General features: G+C 45.6%; 1 protein-coding gene across 6 annotated transcripts in view; it reads left to right on the top strand.

The window, feature by feature from the left end:
• Rbp6 (RNA-binding protein 6) overlaps positions 1–25,353 on the top strand; it is a 1,047,152-nt gene that overhangs the window by 656,457 nt on the left and 365,342 nt on the right. For all 6 annotated transcript variants that reach the window (XM_076447554.1, XM_076447553.1, XM_076447552.1 and 3 more), the window contains exon 5: positions 9,158–9,199. In XM_076447554.1, coding sequence (XP_076303669.1) covers positions 9,158–9,199 — 42 coding nt within the window. The remainder of the gene's footprint in view (positions 1–9,157; positions 9,200–25,353) is intronic.

Below are 25,353 nucleotides of genomic sequence, written 5' to 3'. Positions count from 1 at the left end.
TACGAAATCCCAGAATCTGAATAAAAGTTCCGATTCTTTGTCTAAGTGGAATACGCCAATGTACGATCAGCCCTGCCCCAAAGCATTTCGTGCAGACAGCGAATGTATAGATTTCATTTAATTAAACAGACAAAACTTAAAGTGAGTATAAAATATGAAAAGTAATGTGACCGAAATTGTATTTTGCATGTGTCTATATGCGTGAAGCTGCATAAGCAATTTTCTGTGGTTTAAACGAGAGTAGAAAATGCAGTACAGTAGTAACAACTGAACGAAAGATTATTAAGTGGCTATGAAACGTTTCACGGTAAATTAGAGCTTCTCTCGTCGTCGTACTCGTCACGTGATACGGCTACCTGTGCGGTCTCCAGTGCGAACATAAAAATTGTAGGGCTTCACCGCGAGCGTAGCCTACATTTCTTTATGGATACGTCGTGCTGCGGGTAGAACTCATTACTTTGGCATTCCCCCCAATAAGAGAAGGTCTTCCAGTCCCGATTAAAATTCAGTGTGCGTGCGGGCGACGGGCTCGAGTGAGTTTGCAGCAGCCGAGAAATGTGCGTCATTGCCATAAACCTGGGGAAATAGGGCGGTGGAGGAGAGAGAAAGCGAAATATCGTGGAACAAACGGATTAAGTTATACGTGAGGAATCTTTGACTGCTGCCGCGCCCGCGCCGGTTTTATATTTGTGCCATCTGCTCCTTGCAGAAAAGATTGCGCCTCCCCTGTGACGGGTAACTGGCGTGCACGGGTAGTTTATGTCTCGCGAATGAAATAAAAACACGGCTAAACGTCCCTTCAACTTCCTTAGATTATTAGCGGCGTAAAAAGTTTCTTTATAGGACAATCCCGGGACGATAAAGCAGAGATGAGGAGGCGGTACCCGCGTTACTCCTTGGATAGCGATGCATCGCGCGTGATGTATCGCAATCTTTCCCTCGTAGCTGCGCGGACCTACGCCTTCGCATCAAAGTCTTGAGAAACGAGGACAGACAGTCCTCTTTTTAAAGACCTGCAATTTTTCCATCAATTTCTGCAACAAGGAAGATGCACACGCGACTCAATAATGTCGTGCATTTTTAACCCTTACTGCGAACCAACATATCACAAAACTAACGAAAGAAAATAAATACAGGTATATAACACATTTAATTATTTTAATACTATTCCCGCATCTTTAACCAAACGAACAATCTCAGTTAAACAGTTCTGTATAAAAACAAAATTATGAATCACTTATTCCAAGTCGTATAAATCAATAGTTAATTGAGTTAGAAAAATGAAACTACACAGAAAAATAGGAAACATAGACAATATGATAGATGCTACTGTTTGTCTGAATACACGGTACAGTATGTTCACGTTAGAACACCCGTGGCTCCAATCCCATTATTTCGGTGTACTCTGCGAAACACGTCGAAGGGAAACATTGTTCGAACGAAGAAGATTTGAACGAACAGGGTAAACTTTGATCTAGTTTCTAATTTCTAATTTACGAACAGATCGATCTCCGCCGGTGTAGTTCATCTTGTTACCGATTTCCTCGCGGCAGATCCGGTCCGGGTTCAAAGACAACGAACCGTGCGCGTCTCGAAGGTGCATCAATCAAAAGTTTCGTCGCTGTTAAAAACCTCTCAGCTCTCATTGTGCACACGGCGAGGCAGCTCGGAAGTTTCGGAACTGGCGAGCCATGTGCCCAGGACAGACAGAATTAGATAGGGCGACGGTAAAGGGTGGAACGGGGTGGAAATCGCGAAGGGAGAAGAGGACTGGGAGGGGCTCGGAGGATTGTTCGAGAGTGGGAAAATCTCCCACTTGTAGCTCGCTGATATTTACTCCGATCTTGCTGAGACTGTAGTTAAATCTTGAATGACACTCGAACCGTTCTCTCTATCCATCTGGTTTCCACCCCTGTCGAGCATGAAGTGCCGAAAGAATGTCGTCACGAAACCAACCCCAAAAAGACAAATCCGCGAACCCGTCGGATTTTACGAATATTTTTACCCTGTCTACCATGAAGCAGTGTTCGTAATTGTTCTACAGACAGTAAGGAGCAATCGAGAAACGGCCACTGTATTCGCTAGTAACCGTAATCAATAACGTTATAGTCTAGTTATAATGTCCAGTCCAGTTTCCCAAATCCATTTGCATTCTAATCACCTGTAAACTCAATCCAAACACGGAGAATTTATCGCTAAAGTTCACAAATTCATTTCCTATCCAACAACCTCCGGTTCACAGAAATCCTGTTTGATAATGCCCAGCATCAACGCGTAACATAATCTTAAATTATCGTTTACATATCGCCGAGCACACAAGTCGATCGGCCAGACATTTTATAATCGTTTCCCGTTGCATTTATAATTTAAAGTTTAATAACATCCTCCTCGGGTCTGCTTCCGTGTGTCTCCTACACGTATCCATCCATTATAAATTGATATACTCTGCCAGACGAAACTTTAAGCCCGAAGGAAATGGAACGGCGTAATATGTTTGCCGCCCAAAACTTTTCCGCGTATACCACTGATGGCTTCGAAAGTAAAACGAAATGAAAAACAGTGCAACTCTGCCGGAACACTTTCCTTTGCTGGAACGTATTCGATGTTCCAAACACCATTGATGTCTTCGGGAGATCTGATTTGATCTTTGCAAATCATCAAACATATTCATGCATAGATCTGTTCCCTTTAATTTTGCACGAGTTTATCGAACTGTCAAAATATGATGCTTAAGTAGGAGTCAAGTATTACATGATTTTTGGTAAGAATACAACAACTAAACCTATCGATCACAAAATCATTTTATTGTTTTCAAGTTTGTTCACGCAGTTAAGTTACGTAAATTGTATATTTTTTACCTGACGAACGTACTCTTTTAATGAGACCTTAAATCGCAATGAAAGAAAAATTGACTGGTTCACTATTTTGTGTTATTTAATGTAGAGTGGAAGGGTTTTCTCAGGAGAGATCGAAACGTGTAATTACAAGAAAGCTTTATTGAACTGTTCTCTTCCGAGTGTGAACGCTAACTGCCGTTCCAGACGGAATACATATTCGACGAAGGCCTAGTTGTCCGCGGTTTTTGTATGTTTGGCCTTAGAGCGCGAGTCGTCGTTGGCGACGAAACATAGAGCGACGACCGCGTGCCACAACACTGCTCGAGGAACGACACCTCGTCCTCGCGCAACAGACACACACACACACACACGTGGACGCACAACTGCGCAAGGTGTTTCTTTTATATTAAAATGTAACATTTAAGTTGTAACCCTTTCACACAGTGTTAATTATAAAAAAAAACTGTAGATTATTCATCATGTAGTGTTCAGACACTCACGAACGATATTGTTTCGATTGAAAAAGAACCTAGTATTCACTTGTGAATGTAGAAATGTCCCGGAACGTCTAGTGGGAGCAGTCCAGCCAACAATTTAACCATCTCCGACAGGGAGCATTCGGATTCCGTCGAAATTACCGCGAATCCTTGCGTGAATTTTCTCGTTCGCGAATAGAGAGCGTCGGAGCCACTTGCTGGTTTCGCGAGTGTAGAAAGATAGAGCAAGAAGGAGATCGGAGGCGCGAAGAATAGTGTCCCGGATTACTTTTCCAAATGTTGCCGATACGAGCCAGGGGTTTTCCTCCGCAGCAGCTCCTCGAATCAGCCGGTCGGTCGGGGATAGGTGACTCTTCCAATTTCCAAGCGTGCGAACCAGATTGAATTTCTATCGTCGTCGTCGCCGTCGTCGTCGTCTATGTCGTCCTCGTCTACGTCGTCTTCTTCCTCGCCCGCAGTCATCGTCGACGGTGGTTTGGCGGCCGATCATTTTGCGCGATATCGGGTAACTGGGTTATGTTTGCGAAAATGGCTTCGAGCCTCTCGATTTTTCTCGGTAATGCCGGCTCTCCTCCCGCCAGTTCTATCTCCCGCGATCCCCTGACTTTGTCTTCTTCTCTTTTTCTCTCTGTTTCTCTAGCTATCGTTCTCTATACGCTTTCATCCGCGCGATACTCCCGGCCCGGAAGCGAACGAAATGAATCGAATAACCGGACCGTCGAAACTAATCTCGTTGATCGATTCGTTGAGCACGATTCACTGTCCGCTGACAAATTCCTGTCGATCATGGACCGTATCTTTCTCGCCGATTGTACGTAATGACTGGGAACCGTGATCGCGTTCCTTGTATCTCTCTCTCTCTCTCTCTCTCTCTCTCTCTTTCTCTCGACGGGTTATAATAATCTATTTCCACGATTGATGGCCTGGCAGTCCCTTGTCACTGTTAACGCCTACAGCAGCGGAATGGGTCGCGGATACAGTGCCCGTGAAAAATGTGTAATAGTCTAAAATACAATGGCTGCTTAGGGAAAGCGATAAATGTGAGTAACTGTTCATTATTTTTGTAGTGGTTCCACGTGGAATCAATTACAAATACAATACAAAAAGATATTTGAAACATTTTAGATACTGTTGTATTATTTCCAACTCCTTAAAATTATTAAGAAAAGAACTGAATATCTATGTAGCTCTTGCCTTTACTAATTAATGCAAATAATTTTTATTTTACATAAAATTCTAATTCTCTGGTATCCACTTCATATCAGTGCGTACTTCCAATGTAAACCAAACGATCGACAACTAGGATCTGATCTAGCTACAACTGACGTGAAATACTCGAAAGAATTGCAATTATAAATAGAATTTCGAAGAAACGCTGTTGGCAACTATCCATCACGTCAAGCTCAAGCGTATCGTCGGACAAGTTGGTGAAATAACAACCGCAGTAATCCATCGCAACAAAGGCAGGGCTGAACAATTACATCGTGGGGGTGGACGTGTATGGTGCGATGCTTACGCAGGAATTATGCTCGCAACGCGTGTCAAACGGCAGTTAATCTCATCCTCGAAGCTCGCGTCCGCGTGCTTGCTAACTTGTCCACGGGACCCGTTGTTCCCGTTGTTCCTGAGGGGCTAGTAGCGAAGTTGTCGCGCTGGGCTGGATCCAACGACTATTCCGCTTCCTCTGATTCTTCGACGTGGCGTCGGGGGTTAGGTGGAAATGGAGGAAGAATCACGGTGTCGGCGCAGGAAGACGAAAACCGAAAGACTTTCTCTCCACCCTCGTCGTTGTAGCTGTCGACGTTGGGTCGCTTGACGTGCTCCAGGGCGTCCGGGGGCGTGCGAGCGACCGGTGTGAACTTTGCCGTAGGGGATTATGCAAACGGGGTGGTTCGCGTAGCCGGAGAACAGGAAAGGGAGAAAACGCAGCGGAGAGAGAAGGAGAGGGAGAGAGATGGAGAGAGAGGAACGTTGCCGACGCTCGTTGGTGCGGATGGCGACGGCGGCGGTGGATAGAGGCGGGTTTTCTTGCTTGTCATTACCACGTTCGTGGCTTCCGCGCTACCCCCTCGAGCTACGTTTTCTCTTGCCTAGCCTGAAACCAGCGCGAGCCGAAGAAGCTCGGGTTCGGGAACGTCACGTCTTCCCTATTAGCGAATCGTCTTTGAAGGTTTGTTTCTTGTAAACACCGGTTTGCTGCGTGATTCGCGACGGGAAAACTGTGGTTTCTGATCATGTAACCTGAACGATACCGTGATTTCTGCTCCCCCGTTCCTAGACAGTTTCTTGCTTAGCTATCACGAACAAGTTCTCTGCGTTCTCATCCCTTCTTCCTTTCTTTCTGTATTAATGTTTCGATGTTGACAAAAAAAAATTCAATTGTATTCAGAGTTCCCTGTGATGAGATTGAGTTCATTGATGTTCTATAATAATTATTGAAGCTCGATTAATGTTGCTTGATAATTTCTACCACTTGATTGCACGTACCAGCAGAAAACTGTAAGGCTGGCCAAACATCGACTTTTACCACTAGATTCTACCATACAAGTAGGAAGACTAAGGCTGACCAGGCATTGTCCTCCATCACTTGAATCTACCATACAAGCAGAATGATTAAGGCTGTTCAGACATCGACTTTTACCGCTTGATTCTGCTATGCAGGTGAAAACATTGAGACTCGCCATTCATCGGGTTCTACCACTTGATTCTACCACGCAAGTAAGGTTAAGTTTCGTAGTGGAAAAATACGTGGGCGTGGATTGAATTGCGGGTTTTAATGAATTTTCTCGTATCACTATGAATGACATAAAAATCCTCCCAACGGAAGGATATTGATAGCAAGCGCCGTTTGATGTGTTTGCGAAGAGAAGTATTTCTTGTAGTTGTACACGAGACGCTGTTGCTCGCAGCTGTGCCTGCACATTTCATTTATCAAAAGCTCGGCATGAAAGATGAAGCGTCTTTTAACGGCGCGGATTATCTCCAAGACATTATTCTTAATTACGACGGTGTATCGAAACGATGACAGACGTTTCAAAAGATCTCCAGTGAAACCGCGCTGCTTATTTGATAGGAAAGTGATTGCTTTCAAAATGAATTCAATCAATTTTGGAAATGGTACTCCGTGATCAATACACGGAGAAATTGACAGAAACAACGATCATAAATCATTCCGTTACTGCGTTTACTATGCCCGAGTAATTATTCTGGAGATACGTGAAATAATGAAGTAAAAAGAAAGTACTGAAGCACGAATCCAGATGGAAAACTTTAAATCTAATAAAGAAGAAATGATGATAATATCAGGGAGAAGAATGTACGTGTGTTTCAAGTTCTCGGGAACATTAATGGAGCAGTCGATTATGGCCACTGGGTCCAGGACATTAGTTATTGAATAAAGTTAAAATGAGATACTTTCGAAACGATAGAATTGATTGCATCTTCAGCTGGAACTTGGAAACACGACCAAATGAAACAAATATTTCCAGGACCGGCAGTGATCGAGAAAAATACTTCAAATGGAGTTGCCACGATAAAAAATCTCCGAGCTCCGCGTCTTGAACCGGGCGATAAAAGCAAGAAAACTGACCCACTTTAGAGAAGCGGCGAGAAACTCAGCCTCGATAAAAAAAAAATCGTCGAATCAGCGCTACCGACGATTGTTCGGAAATTAAACGTATAATATAGTCTTTCGAGTACAACTTACCAGAACCGTGAATATAAACGATCGCAGATTGCATATTTAGTAGTGCTTTCAAGCAGAAATTGATAATATCTTAATTAAAATCTACCTTGCGGCAGCGTTTTCTTTAAGTCATTGCCTGTGGACACCTGTTGAAGCAGAAAAAAATCAATACGCAATTATGGACGTACGACAATAAAGTAGAATGAGACAAACATGGTCAGACATTCTTCTTAGGAATAGCGTGCGGTCGAACAATTGAGCTATGCATTGTCTTTGACCAGAAAAATTGAGTAGAACAAGGTTCAGGCCAGACAAGTCTTTAAGAAAGAGCATTCTATCAAGGAAATGAAATAATAAAGAATCTTCTGTCAGACATGGAGAACATGACAAATGTTGTCAGACAATTAACATATATGAACCAGTCCCAAACAAGCAGAATATGACAATTCAAGTCGGGTGGATAGAATAGACAATGTGAAAGGACGTGCCCAAACAAGTAAAATATGCCGTCTATGGCCTAACAAGAACATTAGGACGACAACGTTTAACTAAATGGAATAGGACAATCATGATCAGACATATGATGGAAACAATGGTTGGGGTCATCTCTTTATTGTATATAATTTGTGATCAAAGACACAAATCCATCATATAAATCATTGTACGTAGCTCTTCCTAAACAGTCAACATTTCAGTATTTGATGTTTGTCGAAAATGTATATTATATTTCCTATTTTCTATCCCGCATGTACTCGTTACTTTCGATGTCTATTTCCCTGGCTTGTAAAGCTTGTATAGCGCTCTTACCTTTCTCGAAGCCGAGGCTCGGCTCGTCGGTATTACTATGCCAAACGTTTTCGAGCAATCGCGGTTCAGATATCGTACGCACCGAAAATATGCAAGTCGGTCTGACGCGGACCAATGGAGGGCTCCCAACACAGTTCACGAAGATTTCTCCGGCAAAGCAGCGACAAAGTCGAAACTTCTCGAATGGCTGGCTGCTCGGCGGAACGACGCCCCTGCGGTCACGTACGTTTCCGCGTAGCTTCACGCACGTAAGTTCGAAGTAAGGTCACGAGGGAAGCCAGGACGAACATTCGAGCGGCTCGATTTCGCGCCGAAAATTTACGTCGCGGCTGCACTGGGAATTCCATGGTGCCGCGACGTGGAGGGGAGGACGGAACGCCGCAGGATGGGTTTTTGCTTTTTAGCCACGTAAGGCGTAAGCTGCGGTTACGTCCGACCTGGTTCCTGTTCCTAGTCCCTGCGGGCAAGCCCACGGAACTCGCTCGAGGAGAACACGCCGAGAGTTTGGCTAGCCGACCGGTACCAATATTCTCTTTCTCCGAGGACTTCTCGCGAAACTTGATTTTATGACTCGGTGATTACCCCTCGAATCACCAGATACGACAACTCGGAACTTCATATTTTATGATTTCTGCAACCGGGAACATCTGCTCGGAGAAGTCGTTCAACTTTGTTCATACGTTCGGCTGATGTATTGAAAATGAAGCAAGGTGTCGATAAAAGTTTGTAATCACTTTCTGTCTTTCTTTTCATTATTACTGTATTGTAGAATTGGCATTCTCATTGCAAGGGAAAGTTTTGAAACACAGCGAACTAGGTGCTATAGTTCTACAGTAAGTTCAACGACATACAGTAAACTTTTGCATTTATAGAGTTTCCAATAAAGGGGACGCATATATAATTGTCTTTGTTGAATATTTAGATATTATTTTCTTACCCCTTTGCGTTACACTATAATTTAAAACAATTCCTACATTAGTCAATGTCTTTATCTTTAATAAATTGATACATGTTAAAGTGTGATACGAATGAATACATGTAAATTCAAGTGGACAGAACGGAAGAGGTCGTATATAACAAAAATATTCTATATCGGATGACATGTCCGAATTCTGAAATCGCATTGCATAATCGATTACGTAGGGTTAATATCGTTATGTTTGACTGTATACAGTACAACATCACTGGCATTTCAATTGCGCACACCATACTGAGACAATGTCTGACTAAACATTGATGCATACTACTTATGAACCAAATTGATATATTGAAATTGAAAGAGACACTTTCCGAATAAATTGCTAACAGTTTGATCTTTCTCTTTGTTGCAGATCGACCCGAAGGTAGCGTTTCCTAGGAGAACACATCCAAAGGTGAGTGAGACCCTCTAAATTGACTATGGTACCCAGAGCACCTCATCAATATCCCCAATTCGACGTTCGTTTCGAGGGAGCGTACATTGGCGCGTGGGATTAGGCGGCAAAAAGCAAGAAAAAAGCAAATACGATTAAGGGCAGGAAGTGGTCAAAGGGCAGAGGATAGCAAGCGAGGGGCGTAAGCGTAGCGGCGCGGATGAAGAGAGAATAATAAAGCCCTCTCGTTCCCGTAATAAGAGCAATTAGATGTAATTCATTTCAAAACCCGGAATTATTTTCTTCCCAGTCTACATGGCCGTGACTCGACTGCATGGTCGAAACTCTCGCCCGTAGACTGCGAGCCGTTGAGGGAGGATGGGACTGAAGGGGGCTGGGGGAACGTATCAAAAGGGAAAGGGGTAGAGAGCGTAAGAGTGGAAGGGTCGGCGGGGTCACGCGTGTACGGTTGTCTGTGTGAGAATTTCTACGGGGCCAGGAGAACGGTGGGGGGCGGGAGGGGAGAGGCGAGAGAAATTTGCGCGGCTTAATAATATAAATGCCAGGCACGCGAATTACCGGCGAGCGACTGAATTGCGCTAATTTTAATTGTATCCTTTCCCTTCCTCCCCGTTCCGCGGACTCTATCCAAAGCGCCGTTCTCTGCTCCTCTCTCCCGCCTCACTCTCTCGTTCACTCTGCCCTCCACTCGATGCTCTGTCGATCCGAGCGTTTCGACCGGCTCTTTTCATCGGTCCGGCGCGTTCGCGGCCGTCTGCGTGCCCGTTTCCGCATCGCCGCGACATTTCTATATTTTTACAAAGCCTGCCGCTGCTGGACCGCCGACAATTTTATTCCGTCCCGTCGTCAAAAGCCGGAAGCACATAAATTATGACGCGACCTCGGAAATCACGATTCACCGCCGCGGCCGATAATCACGCATCAGGCGTATTAACGAGGCAAACGCCGCACCACGCCGGGCCACGCCGCTCGTGCGCTCGCTTGTTCGTTCGCTCTCGTCCCGGGTTCGATCGTGGCCGGATTGCCGCGATGAAAATTTTGTTATTTCGGTTTGAAAGACTCCTCCATGGCCGGCTGGCAATTTGCGTTATTATTCGATAAGGGACGGCCCGGTCGGCCGTGGAATTTCGCCGCGTCTGACGGGAAATTGTCCGCCAACCTGAATGAGAGCTATTTGCCCGGCACCGTGTAACCGGATAACGGATGACTAATAATAATGATATTGTGCCCATTATACTCGGAATTGATTGATATTTAGTGCGCGGTAATAGTGTTCGTTGAACGCGTGCGATCAGAAATGCATGCAAGAATGATTTCGAAAAGAAATAGTTTGCTACGCGTTGATGTAATTAAACATGAAACCTCTGATTTCGATGCACAATATCTAACCTTTGAATTATTTAGACAGCACTTGATGGCATTTTCAATAATTTATCGGCGACAGCTCATTCTGCATTTCTCCCGTTTGTGACTATTTCCCAGCGTGTTCTCATTTATTTATGTTGCTCATGTTATTATCATTCTCTTGAATCATTAACGCGTTCCATAATTCATTGTCTCTTTGGAATCGTGATATTACTCGTTGTATGGATCAAGTGCTGGTTTTAAGAGCAATTTTATGTTGGAGATTCGGTTTTTATGTTGGAATCGTCATGGTCAGACAAGTAGACTAGAATCGTTATAGTCAGACAAGTAGATTGGAAGTATTAATGTCGGAAAAATAAGCATAAATAAGGAATCGTCATGATGATCCACGTACATAAAACATGGCAGCTACATTTTGAAAAGTTCTACTTGTACTACTGGGACCAGCAAATATCATCCAAAGTACAATATGGGAGTCGTGGTCAGACTCCCATCATGGTTAACAGGAATAATATAGCAGACCTGCATTCAAATAAATGGAATAGGACAACCATGATATTAACAATGTTCAGATCGGTACATCCTTCAATTAGAATGCGGTCTGAGACGTTCTCTTTTACCAAATATGAAAACTAAAATAAAAATCCCAATCGGTGATCGAAGATAGACACGGCTGAAAGATTTTTAATAGCCCGGTCATCATCCCTTTTCGGGAGGAGTGGGCGGCTGAAAAAAAAAATGAATGCGGTGCATGAAAAGTTGCCCCGGCCAGTTTCCAGCGCAGCGTTCGGTACGAGGTTCGGGATGGAGCGGGACGCGCGTTATTCGAAATAAAATAACGACCATTAATCGCGAGATGGAAGTAACATATTTCGCCTGAACGCTCGGGGCAGCTGGAACGGGCGGTGCAATTTTCATAAAATGGCGGTGCCTGCGCTGGCCTGTAGCCTCCCTCTTTCGCTTCTTTTATACACCCGGACCGTCCCTCTTCGTCCGCCGCTAGGCTCGTTCGGAAAAAGTAATAGGAATGCACGCGTTCCGTTTCGAATTCGGGACCGGTGCCAGACACTCCGCCCGGCAACGCGCACAATACGATACTGGCACGTTTGGCGCGATCCGCACCGCGATAACTCCACGTTATAGTTGATGTTATCGTATAGTCGTTCTCAAGGAAATTCCTTTTATTTTGATGTCGAGTGGTATACCCGTTCGGGACGAACTAGGACCCGTGGATCGCATGCGGCGGGTTTGTCCAGTTCGGATACCAACTCGTTTGTTTTATTACATTGCCCACCGGTGATTATTTAATACCTCTCAAAAGTTTGTGTCTCATGGATGAGGAGCTCAGTTGACTGCGAGGGCCATTTCAATCGTAGACCGACGAACGTCCCAAAAAACGTAATGTACTCATTCCTCCTGAGACCATTATTGGGCTGGAAAATACTCAAGCTCCTCTTTGATGAACCATGGCTATCCAGAAGTATATTAATACGTGTACATATCCCCAGGAAAATGATAGGAAATATTTTAAACGTGGTCTTCGTAAACACTTATTTTTCACACTCAAGATCTTGTTGTTTGATCCACTTCAAATTTTTAGGGAGTCGTTTCGAAACATTTTACAAGAGAGTCGTATTGATGTTCACAATAAATCGTGAGTTCTCCTTATTTTCTTTTTGTTAAATAAAAATCGGGAAAGGTCAAGAATTAATAAATCTCGAACTTTAAAGTACCACCATCTTGTCAATCCCTTGCCGTATCATTTTCTTCACAGTTACAGCCATCAACACGTCTTTATTCCCAAAAATGTCGTAGAAGAGAAAAGAAAATTAGTATTTTTTGTATGGCTACATTCATTTTAATGCTTAAATATTGATTACAAACGAATCAATTTTTATTTCATTTAAAAAAAAAGACATAAGATTCATATTTATTAGGCTTTGCATAAAACCTTCATGACGAGCGTGACTCGTTAAAATACGGTAAGGAGTTAAGTAATGAAAAATGTTTTATTTCTCTTGCTAGTTTAGCAAGCTACTTTATCTTCTTGATTCGAATCATTAGACCAGTAAATGCAACAATTAATATAATATGTGACCACATTTCAATTGATTTTTTTTCACTCCTTTTTCGTACAGACCTTCGCCGAGATTATTTTGTAGATCGACTGACATATGATGATCACTTTTTCATTATATTTTTCTGGCAAGTTCACCTTAATGTTTTGACTACATTGTGGACTTCCATTTGTCGCACGTATTGATTTTTTTCGAACTTTGTTTGTCGTGCGTTTCGCAAAGATTATTTCAGAGCGTCGACAATCTATCGTTATTACAACGTCGGGAAGTTCCCGGGCATTCGCGATTGTTTTGCCTGCAGTCTTGTAATTTTAAGGTGACGGAGGTTTGAATATTAGAAGCCGAACACCGCACCGAAAACAGAACTTCGACGTGCGCGGTGACGCGGCTGTTCCAATTCGCGGGCGTTCCTGAACTTTCGCGGTAATATCGCTCGTCTTTAATCCCTCCGAGAAGCCAGAAATGTGGTGTCGAAAGTTCGTCAACCCCCAAAACACATGTTAGATCCGATGAACTTTCGGGAGAAAATGACTGTGCCGCAAAGTTCATTGAAATGTCACGGAGTGTCCCTACGCCATGGCCCCGTCGTAACAACCTCCTCGAGACCGCGTGCCGGAAGCGCTTTGTTACCGCACTTCCGGGCTAGCGGAAATGGCGCAATGCGCTTCCGACATGCTGGAAAAGTAGCGACAGTCATTACCGAGTTCTCTACGAAACGCCTCAACCTTCCCCTTTCCATTCGGTTACGTTTTCTTCATATTCCTGCTACAGTCCATTGTCTATCGAGCTTGAATGCTTGCTGGAATCAAAAGAGAAACGCAGCGGCGAAAAGTCCGCACAAAAGCTCTGTACACCGTTCAATGCGCATTACATGCTGTCTATGACCTTGCTTTTTGTGTCCAATTGGCAGAGATGAAGATGCATTTATGGAATTCGAGAAAGCAAATGTCTACATGCTGTAGTTTCTCTTCAAACTTTTCTGATCGATTATTAATCGTGGTCGGGCAATATTGTAAAAAATTGTAGCTCGGTTTTGATTCTTCCGCATGTTCGCAACAATAAATTAGTCTAATGTTTTCTATAAGACATTCTTTTGTCTTCTGAGTGACTTTTCTTAATCTCCATTTAGTGGAATTCGAATAAGAACATTATTATTGAATGTTCATATTTTACGAATTATGTATTATAGACTTTGTAGACAATATAAATGATCTTCTTTCTTCAATTTTATACGTATAAAATTGAGCGTACTTTTACACTGTGCATATATGTACTTAAGTCATGTTTAGTGTTACCTGAAAGTCGGTATTGGAGTGCAAAAAGCTAAGTGACCACGTATAGACAATGTGTTAAGCGAGGACTACACTTCAGCATCACATGACCATTCGTAAAACAAGAATAACTTTAGATGAACAGTTTTAGGAGAGAGACGTTCTCGCAATTGTGACAGCAGCAGTCTGCAGGAAATGCGTAGGTGAGACAGCGTGGCGCCGGTATCGTAACCGCCATCGATGTTAGGGGATCCCCTTAGCCATGGTGAACGGCGCGGCGTGGCGGTCCAGAGTAGCAATGGCATCAGCACCGGTAACATAATATCCACTTGTTACTGAGTAGCGATACGCGCGTATAGAGACAACCGTATACGCGGGACATTATTCAGACCGCCGTTGCCTCGAGAACGAGGGGCGCTGAGTGCAGGGGGCGAAACGAGGATGGAGATAGATGTGCAAAAGGATCAAGGCTCGAGAGAGTCACGGCCGAGGGCTGGAGTGAAACGGAGAATGGCATGAGAGAGAGAGAGAGAGAGAGAGAGAGAGAGAGAGAGAGAGAGGCGAAGGAAAGCCCAGGGAGAGAGAATAGAAGGGAGAAAGAGAGCTGTGCCACGTCTCGCGTAACGAGCTGCCGGCTCCCTAGGGTGTTCAGCTCCTCTACGCTCATACCCCACCCGGTTCGTCTCCTCGTCTAGTATCATTTCTACCTCCGTGTGCCCTCGCAACCGCCCACGTACCTTCTTTCAGAGAAATCGTTTTATTTTACCCAAGCCGAGTGAGAGATACCCCGGCTAGTCAACTGGTCGTTGCCGTTCCCGGTGTGTATCAACTCCAACCGTGATCCACCGTGACGCAACTCGATGTCCTTCCGTCCCGACGATTCACCGTTCCGCGTTCCCTTGATTAGCGCAATTCGCTGATCAGTGAATTTCATGATTCTTAGAAACGACCGCGGAGTCGATGGCCGAGTTGTTGCTTGCTCCAATTGCTTTATAACCGGTGTGACTGGGGAACTACAACCGAACAGAGCACACGTGCGCTTAGTCCCGGGGAAGGTCCACTTTCCGATAATAAATCAATACCGGGACATCTGGGACTCGGGGAGCAGGTTTTTGGAAGTAAACTTCCGGGATGACTGTTTGGAACACTTAGGTGCCACTGCTGAATTTGTCAAGCGGCTGAAAAGCACTATGTACAAACTGGTCGTAGACCAGAGGAGATTAACTTTATCTTCGAGGATTCTTTTAGATTTTGTTACCAAAGCATTAGACTGATGATCAACTTTTTATATTTCTTAAGTAGAAGAGAGCATCGAGATGTTCTTCGCAGTCTGAGGACTTTTAGGCTTTTTGTAGGAACTAATACTTTTATTATTTGGACTTACTAATCCTGTAAACACAGCACCCATCAAGTAAAACAGTCCTCATTGATTAGCCTAGAGGCTACCCTTCTTTCTCTGTTTATTTTTGATGCAGATAAATAAAGTTAAAAAAACAACGGATTGTATTAAAAGTCACGTTGCTATTCGAGTCTCTAGCACTATTTTCTCGGAGGGATCCCAAGCATGAGGCAAGGGAACGATCAATGAGCGAATCAAGAATGAATGCGGCGATGCCAGCGTCGGAATAATGAACTGCTCGTCTGAAATGATTACGTCTAGCTCTGGTTCTTTGATGCATCACGGATCGGGGTTGGTCAGGGTCTGAGTCTGCTATATAGAAGCGCGTGCCCGTTTCTCGAGATTCGCTCGAGGCCAAATCTCGAGGTCAAAGCGTTAAAGGCTTGTAAGGATCGCTAAGCATCGCACGACATCGGCGAGTTCCCTCTCTCCTCTGCTCTTTCTCCTCCCACCCCTCTCTGTCGCTCTCTATCTCCGTTGCTCTCTCCCCAAAGACCAATTTGCGATTCTGAGTAGAGCAAGGACTACGCTCACATGTACATCCTTTGGATACTTTCGGTTCCCATTTCCTTTCTCGGGTGGGCGGGTCAAAAGAGACCTGTTACATTCATCTTTCGGGGGACTAAATACGCTCCCTGGCAAACTCCCTGGCCGGCATTAGAGCGAAATCCCATGCATTTTATACGTGGCCAGGTCATTCAAAGCGATGGCTCGTTGGTTATACGTGATGTGTACACTGGAACACCCCCCCCCCTTTACCACTAGCTCACCCGCGGGCACCCTTGTGGACACAGTCCAACCCCGAGGACCTTCGCAACCTTCCACTGAAACATCGAGCTCCCTCTTCTTTCGTGCTGCCTAACATGCCCACTTTCTCTTCACCGGCGAGCCTTCCGGCTATACAGACCGGCAGAGCAGCCTAGAAAAAGGGGGTTGGTTGAAGCAAGGGGTGGAGTCGAAGGGGGAGGGTATATTTGCGCGTCGTAAGTAGCGTCCAGTGTCTGTACAGCGTTCCTCCTCCATGAAGGTTTCAGAGCACAGCAGCCGAGTCAGGGATCATACACGCCATTCGGTGACAGATACCGCAGGATCCGAGTGCATTTATGACTGGCGACTCAGGACGATGGCGGACCAGCGGGGGTTGCGGGGGTTGCGGGGGTGGCAGAGGTGTAATGTTATCGTTTGGTGGAAAAATAGCACGTTCTGCGGGAGCGAGGCGAGGCGAGGCGACGCTACGGAGGGATGGTAGTAAAAGCGATGCGTCTTATCGTTACAAGCTATGAGTGGTGTCTTCGGGGTTTCTTCAGGAAGTCGTTCGACCCGACAAAGAGCTCGCCCCGGCAGCTTTCCTTAGGGGAAGCATGCCTCTCCCCCCACCTCCAGGCAATCTGTTTACCGGGCTTCTTCGCGCCGCTCCAGCGCAAAAGTATTTTCGAAAACTTTAGAGCGTCCTTCTTCGACGGGAATACTTAATAACGAACGCGTTTTTCAATCGCAGTGCGCGAACCGGGGCTCGTCTCGAACCCGGCTGATCGCGGGTACTTAACAGGGTCACTAGCCCGGTCGTTTTCGAGATATGAAAAGTTCAGTATCTCCAGTTTTCAAAAGGTACGAACCGATAATCTCCCTTTTATCCCGGTCTATTCTGACTGGAGGGTCGATCGTTTCGAGGCTCCAGATTGAAATTCGTAGCTCGACCGAGCGCAAAGCACTTTAATGCTACCCAGTCATCCCCGAACGCCCCGCGTCGCCACCCCACCCCACCCTGCCGAGGACTCATACTCTTCTTTTCCTCCTATCATGCGGATTTCGAGGTGATCAATTTTATTGCCCTACTCGGTCCCCGATAGTTCTTTTCCCCGTTGGCTTCGTACAATCGTTTCCGAAAAACATCCGGATTTAAAACTGGAACCTTCCATACGACGGTGTCTTTTAGTACCAATTGATACAAAATAACGCCCCATCGACGACCGAGGAATATTGGATTGGAGGGCTGACTTCGATGGGTTACTCTTTCCAAATAACAACAATGATTAATGGCCGTTAATTTCACTATTCCGCCACTGATCGATTTTCACCGGGTTGAGGACACTCAACAGAATTCTCAAAGATTCCTTTAATCATTTTGAAGTATGTAGAAATACAGACATAATGATTTCCTTATAATATACTCTAATCTGTACTTTACTTTATACTTTACTAGTACGTGACTCTACTCTATTTTACTCCACTAGTACTGTACTATGTTTAACTCTATATTCTACTCTACTATATTCTACTGTACTGGTACTCTACTTTATATTCTACGCAACTCTATTCTACTGTACGGGTATTCTACTCTATATTCTACACTACTCTACTAGTACTCTACTCTATTCTATACTACTGGTGTCCTACTTCTTGGCACGGGGATAGCTTCTTAATTAACGCTTCCTAACGAATTCACCCCATAAATCTCTCAATTTGTCTGTGATAGTAATAAATACAATCTTGTATACCATCTTCTGTTCAAACATTCGAACAGAAGTTCTATTAATTTTTTCCAAACGAACCTATCAGCGCTTTCATCCATCAGAGCGGAGAATCTACAAGTATTCCACAATCCATTTCACAACTCCCGACGCCAGGGTCGCAGCCAATCAAAATCTATCGAGTCCCGGCAGTCCAATAGAATCTTGCCCGGAAAGCAACAGCGAGGCGGAATCCATCGGTTCGGAAGTAACGTCGCCAGAAAGCGTGGGCGGCGACGGGTAATCGAGAGGGGGACGGGTGGTCGTGCCATCAAGCATCTATTCAGAGTCCAGCGAACGTTATCGGAGCATCGCGCGATTAACCGTTGTTCGAATGTCTGGAGCGTGAAACGCGGCTGCCGGGGAATCGGTTGGCCGTTCACGGGCCGTCGTCGGTGTGGCAAAATAAATCGTCGGGTTAATCTTCGGCGAAACTTTGCGAACAGTGGAGAGAGGTGTGGGGCCCTGCGCGCCGGTATCGAGGATGGTTTGACCGCGAATCGCACAGCGGCTGCCACCTGTCGCTACCGACAGTAGTTTCTCGGCCGGCGGGAGAGGGAAGCCTTAGATATGTTGTGTCGCATTGAGATAAGCTAAGCTCTCGCGTGATGGAGCAGCCCGTAAACTCAGCCAGCTACGCCATGATGCCACCGAAATGGCTGCTAGATAATGTATAGGTATACGTGATGCGCGCCCAGTCCCTTGCACTTCCACGTTGACACGCGACGGACACCAACGCACGGGAACGCGGACAAACGAACAGAAGCACACATAGACGAACTAGGACGCATGTAGTCGAGGAGGAACACGTCGACGTGTACGGGAGCATCACTTTTACGCTTCCATCGTCACCACCACGTACTTCTAACACGGGCACCGACGCGACGCGTACACGCGCAAACACACCTCCACACCTGTAAACACCTGCTCCCACGCCCCCGCGAACCATCGTCCCCGGCTGAGGGAGAGCCAGCTATTTTTGGAACGACACTTCACTTCATGCATACAACTACCTGCGGTTTAGAGAAACGAGCCCCAGCTCGGCTTCCGGCGCGACGCTCCCGCCAGATTTTTCGGCGTCGCCGCGGTCCCGAAACGCTTTTGTTAAGCGAACGTCATTAGACCCGTTATTTTATGCTCGACTCACGTTACCATGCCCACCCATCCACGTTCATGTTCGAAGACCGCATCAGTCATCCACCGGTATTCATCTCGCAGAACCGTGTTCCACCTAGGTCTACCCACGTCGTCGACGTGAAACGGAACGCCGTCGTCGTGGAACTTATCGCCGTCATAGCTCTATCGGCGAATCCGAGGGAAAATTATGCCGCGTCTGGAGACTCGTTTCTTAAGTTGGAACGATGCTCGGTGGAGAGCTATTACCACGGGGGTGGTAGATTGAGGATTCTTCGCTGATTCAGGGGAACCGTTAGGGCGCTTTATCTCATCCACTTAATTGCGGTCACAACGAAAAATCATTTGCATCCGACGCCATTCTTCGGCTGTCGACGATGCACAATCCGGCGCCCTATCATGGTTATTTTCTCAATTTAGATCGAGCTGCTGAGAGTACGAATGAATTCAGATCATTAATTGGATGGTTGGTGTACTGTACCACTCTTGGAAACCAGGCAAGCTTTTTTATATAGTGCCTCCACTACTCCACAAAATTAAAGTTTAAAGGAAAATCTCCCTTTTGAAATTACATCTTAAACACTACTCTGAAACAAGAAAAAGAACATTCGATTCTCCCTTTGATTTACGACAGAGAATAGGACATCGAAACTTCAAAAAAGTAAAAAAATTACGCCAAGTACATGAATTGAATTGAGCCGCTAACACGACATAGTAATTATGATCACAAAAAATATGGCATTGAACCCTCCATGTTTCGCGTGGTCTATAATTAGAGTTAGCTTGTAATAATGTATGAAAATATTCAATATGATCATCTGTTAACCATTCGTCTTTAATGATAATTTGCATATTATTAAAACTGAGCGGTAGGATATTAATACTATCAATTACAGACATGACGAATTATACTTTCTAGTACACTATTCTATTGTATATGATATTATTTGACACTTGGCAGGTTATGAAAGTTGACACTTGGCAGATTATGAATGAAATGAGAGATCTATGTATTTCGATTGCGACTTTTTCGACTTCCGATGGCAGACGACGAGCCCGAACCCTGCCGAATGATCCCGAGAGTCGACGAACGAAACACGTGTGTTAGTCCTTTTGGCTGAATGTGTGCGTGTAACGCGTACACGATTTGATTGAATTTGGTCTTATTCGAAAGCTTATATGCGGTTTACGTAAGAAAAGTGCCTTTCAATTTAGAAAATATTGAAGGCGTGATGAGATATTAACGAAAGAAGTTTCAGGTTAGGTTAGAATGCCCGGTTTACGAGTAAAAGATACGCGGTAGCGACAGTTGACATCGATACAAGGTGTTTGGTAATTTTACATGTACTTGGCGTCGAGACGCTGCCGCGTCTCTAGATTTAAAAAGACTTTAAAAGAAAGGTGCTCAAGTAGAGACTTCACCCTTCGAAGCGAGGACAGTTAGAATGTCGTAAGAAGAATTTTCCAGTATCAATTCAGTGATTGCAAAAAATAATATCCACTGAAGTAAGAATTGTTTAAGTATCATATGAACTTCTTCATAAAACAATATTCTTTGAGCCCGGCGAACGTACGATCCGGCGGTGCTCGCATTCAATAAAAATTCAACCTCGGCGTAGGCTGCTTATGTATACATACACGCGAAGTCCATTAGCATTTGCGTCAGAGCCTCGTCGATATCTCGATCTGGTCGCGGCGAAATCATTTTTCATTCGTCGTAATTGCAATTTTATCACAAAGCTCGATTCCAGATCGAACTTTTTCGAGCGTCGACGCTTTTTGCGCGTCATGATTTATGGCTGGCAGCACGGGTCGCAATTTTTCGCGGTCGGATCCCAATCAGAAATAGAAATTTTCGCGCGTGCACCGTAGAGACACCGTTGCTCTCGCACCGATGGAAATTTCATGCGATTTCAAAAGGCGATTCGAAAAGCCGTGCATCCGAAATAGATCACGTCCGCCGTCTATACACGGGCCCGTTCTACAAAGAAAACAAATTACACGCCGTTTAATGGACAGCTCATGAATATTCAAAAACTCCGTCGCTCTGTACCTGTTGAGCGGGGCGCGCGCGCCCTCAGGCTTATTTATTCCCTTATTCTTTTAATCCCTCCACTCGCGTTCGCTCGTCGTCGCTGCGATTATATTGTCATCGGCCGTAAATCCTCGACGCGTCTCGTCGCTTCGCCTCGGCCCCGTAGTAGTATATTATCGAATTTAATAAATACCCGTTTGAAAAAGCCGCCGCTCTCGCTTTACTTACCTCGGGGCTGTTTCGGATCTAATACACTTAACAGCGTCGGGTTTTAACGACGACTTAACGACAGCGGGGCGCAGGATGGACGCCCCGTGCATCTCGGGACAAAGCTCGAAACAATGTGGCACAGCACACAGGTCCCGTCTCGCTCGCGCGCCTCATCCGAGCCCAGCGGTCGCGAAAAGCTTTTCATTTTTCGCCCAGCGCGCTTTTTATCATCACATTGAATCGACGTGTACAGAGAGCGAAAAAGAAAGAGAAGAGAGGAGAGAAGAAGGGGGAGAGCGCAGAGAAGAAGCGAAACGGAACGGAGTGTGTGCGTGTGCCTTGGTGATTCTCTGTTCTTTCGTCGACTTCCAGCCCTCCTTCTCCTCCTCCTCGTCCTCCTCATCCTCTTCATCCTCCTCTGCCACCCACGCCACCCCCCGAACGAGACTCGCTCCTTTCTCCTTCGCGTCGCGTGCTTCTCTTTTGCGCTCTGTGCGTTACCGACGCGTGTCTCAGCGTTGCATCACGGTGAATGGGTCTGGTAATTGCACGCTTAATATTTCAGGGCTTTCTCCGTGTAAGCATGTAAAAAAAAGTCTGCGATTTAGCCCTGTGAAGCAAGAGAGCGAGCCACCGAGAGAGCACACCCTCTCGCACAGCCCGCCCTGCCCCGCCGCGCCACGCCGCCGGCGTTCCGCGCCTTTTCATCGCGCTATCTTTCTTTCGTATACACCGGTGTGTTTGCGATGCACTGACGAAAGTAGCAAAGCGGAAACTCGTTTCTCTCGCGCTCGACGGCTTTATCCTGTCGCTCTTCAGTCTTACTTTCCCCTTTGCCGCTTTTCGTTCGGCCTGTTTCACCGATCCCAGAAAGCTAAACTTCGCCGGATCTTCCTAGGCGTCGCGCGACGTATCGCTCGCATCTCGACGCTCTCTGTGCGCCGCAAGGAAATGGAGTCCAGAAAAATTTCTACTGTCTCTTCTTTCAACAAGGAGATTTTAAACAGGATCGAAAGAATCGATTCGGGGGAAACTACTGGAATCATTAGACTGTGGATTTTACGCAATTTATAACTAAAATGAGTACAGGAAATTAGAAACTGGATATTATTCTATTTTCGACTTACTGAAAATGTGCGGTTTCGACAGATACAGCCTTTTAAGTACAAGAACACGTGTGCATTTATGTACGTTCACGTACACACAAATTGACTCATTTTTCAGTTTTGAACGCTGCACAACGGTTCATTTCTCTCTTATTACGCTGAGCACGATGTATTTCAATAAAATATGGTAGTATGTAAATTATGAAACAACATCGACTGAAATACTATCTGAGGCTCTTTTATGCAGTAATTTTCGAAAAGCGTACGAGATAAATTTTTAAATTGTTTCGTATCAAACTGTTATTGTATCAATTTGAATGTTCACGTTTGAAAAAAGTACTAATTGTTAAATCCGAAAAATCGCAACAGATCAAGAATAGAAAAGTTCCGACAGCAATAACGAAGCACTTTGATCAAAACCGTGTAGCAAACCACGAGTAAGCAAGCTGGTATCAAACCAAGGAACGCGAATTGTGCACCTGTGGTCGTTTAGTAGGATTCGTAGGGTCCAGAAGCGTAACTTTCCGATGATCGAAGGAAAACCGGTCTTTCAAGCGAAAACCGTACTGCACTCTGGCCGGCTGATAAGGGACAAAGGGTGTCTTAATGCGAGCCTGCCGACAAAGCCGGCATTTCGGGTCCTCTCTTTCTGTCGGATTGTGCGACAAAGGCTGTCGCGATCTCAATCACAAATTGACAATAAAAAATGTCCAATTAACCCGGGGAGCTCGGAGGATAGAATCGACTCGAATTGACTCGGCCCCTCACATACCCGCCATACCATCAAACGTCTTTTCACCGCAATGGGGAAGCAAGAAAGAGAGAAAGAGCGAGAGCGGTGGGAGTTAGAGGTGGAGCAGGGTGGAGTGTCTGGAAGAGAGGAACGTAGGCAGAGAGAGAGAGAGAGAGAGAGAGAGAGAGAGAGAGAGAGAGAGAGAGAGAGACGAAGAGAGTGAGAGAAGGAGAGTGAGAAAGAGCTCGCGTGAAGTTGGAAGCAATCGAGAAGGTTTAATCCCACTCGATTGCGTTCCTTGCCCGGCAACTTCAGTTCTTCGCCGTCCTCTTCACCCTCGCGTTTCATCCCCTGCCTTGAGCAAGCCACTTTTCCCCTTTGCTACAGCAAACGACGCTCGTGTGTGGGCGTACCCCGCGCCTCTGGATGTGTAAAAGAGGAGAGTCCTTCTTTTGTTCGGCCGCTATCTTCGTGCATTCCCGTAGTGGTCGTATAGAATCTCGAATCTGGCTGCGAGACAAACACGTACACACTTGCAAACCTGGACCACGGCCGCGTCTCTCGACGACGACGTCACGGGCGTCGACGACGGTCACAAAAGGTGGCTGGCTGGCTGGGCTGTCAAACACGCCGACGATGGTCGTCGGTGTGTGCGGCGATGTTCGAACCCTGGCGAAGGTGAGACCACCTCGTAAATATTCTACGGCCAATTTCCCATCGCATGCGAATACAACGGTACCAGGCCGAAACGAGTCGCAAAGAAAGGGGGGCCCTAGAGCCTGTGGAGACATCGCCGGGGATATTTCTCACACCCCCGCGTTATCCAAGTCGAGGATTTCCGTTTATCCGTTGCCGATGAATTTCCGCGGGGTCGAGGGGACACATTTTCTTTTCTCCTCCTCGGACCCGGAATCGAAATGGAAATCTAAATCTGCGTTGGGAGATATTATCGATTCCCTATGGGTCTCTAGATAACGCTCTCATGCATTTGCAAGAGATAATTCTTCTCTCTCTCTCTCTCTGGTTCATGTTAGTAATGATTTATGTTAAATGGTTCATATTAATTCTTCATAAGATAATTCTTCTAAAAATTGCTAACAGAAAATCTTTGAAAACCGTACAGAGCAATATCTGATCGTGTTATGCTCCTTTGTGGTATACTTCAAGTATGATGATCCTAAAAAAGTTGTTTGTATCCTCTTCTCCTTGTGAAGAATTTTCTTGCGAAAAAATCATCGAATTTCGGAAGAGCAGCGTGCAGAACGGATTTCGACTTTCTCGTCAGGCATCGCGTCAGTGTTATGGAACTTCTTTGAAATTAGATTGTTCTCGATCGTAGGGCGTTTCTCGTTCGGCGCCGATCACGCAGCGGGTAAAGTGTCGTTGTTCGTTCGTCTAGCAGGGGAAATTCCTTGCGCCACGCCACACCATGCTAGGCCAGGCCAGGCCAGCCCAGGCCACGCCACGGTACGCCATACCATACCGTGCCGCGCCGCGTCGGAGTACGGTACGGGACGGGACGGAACGGGACGGGTGAATTAATCGCAAACGAATTTATCTTTGACGCTCCGGGTTAAACTAAAACGCCCAGATATTACGGGGAAGTAAGCTCGTTAGAGGGTTTACAGCATCACCGGTGCCTCGACCGCCTCACGCCCCTCCTGTATTTCTCGCGTAGGTGGTAGTAGCTTGCGGTCTGGTAACCGCAGTCTCTACTGCGCTGTCGGTTGCGGATACCTCAGTCTCGTGTGCAACCTTGCGTCTGTTTTGTGCAAAGGGCTTTCAAAAACCGCGACTGCCGAACCATACCGACTACCCCCAAGAACAGACGCCGCCACGCCGCGCAACGCCGTGCCACGCCGCGTCGTACCGACGAGTCAGAGGCCCCTCTGAAGTACCGTCGGATACACACACTTTGACGGGCACGCGTTTTCGATTAAGCTTGAAATCTACTCTTCGATACGCTGCTTATCTCGCCCCTGCGTCCAACACACTGTCCGGAATTCGACGTCGTCCACGCTCATTCTTTTCCAATTTGTCATGCTCACATTTCGCAAAAAAAATTAGCAACTTCACGATCTAGACATCCAAGATCTGTCCATTCTTGTCGAACTCTTTGGAACTTCTTCTTCATCTGAATTTATATTTATTGAATGCTTAAATTTACTCTACCATTGAAGTATCAATTAGAATAAAATATAATTCTATTACAAGAGAGTTGAAGAAACTATTAAAGCGTTCTAATCTAAAATAAAACATAGGATTTCGTGGAAAACCACCTCGCCGATGATCAGATAACGATGAATTGATATC

Source organism: Lasioglossum baleicum, chromosome 3 (genome assembly GCF_051020765.1).
Source record: "Lasioglossum baleicum chromosome 3, iyLasBale1, whole genome shotgun sequence".
NCBI classification, from domain to species: domain Eukaryota; kingdom Metazoa; phylum Arthropoda; class Insecta; order Hymenoptera; family Halictidae; genus Lasioglossum; species Lasioglossum baleicum.
This window is presented reverse-complemented; position numbering and strand designations above follow the sequence as displayed.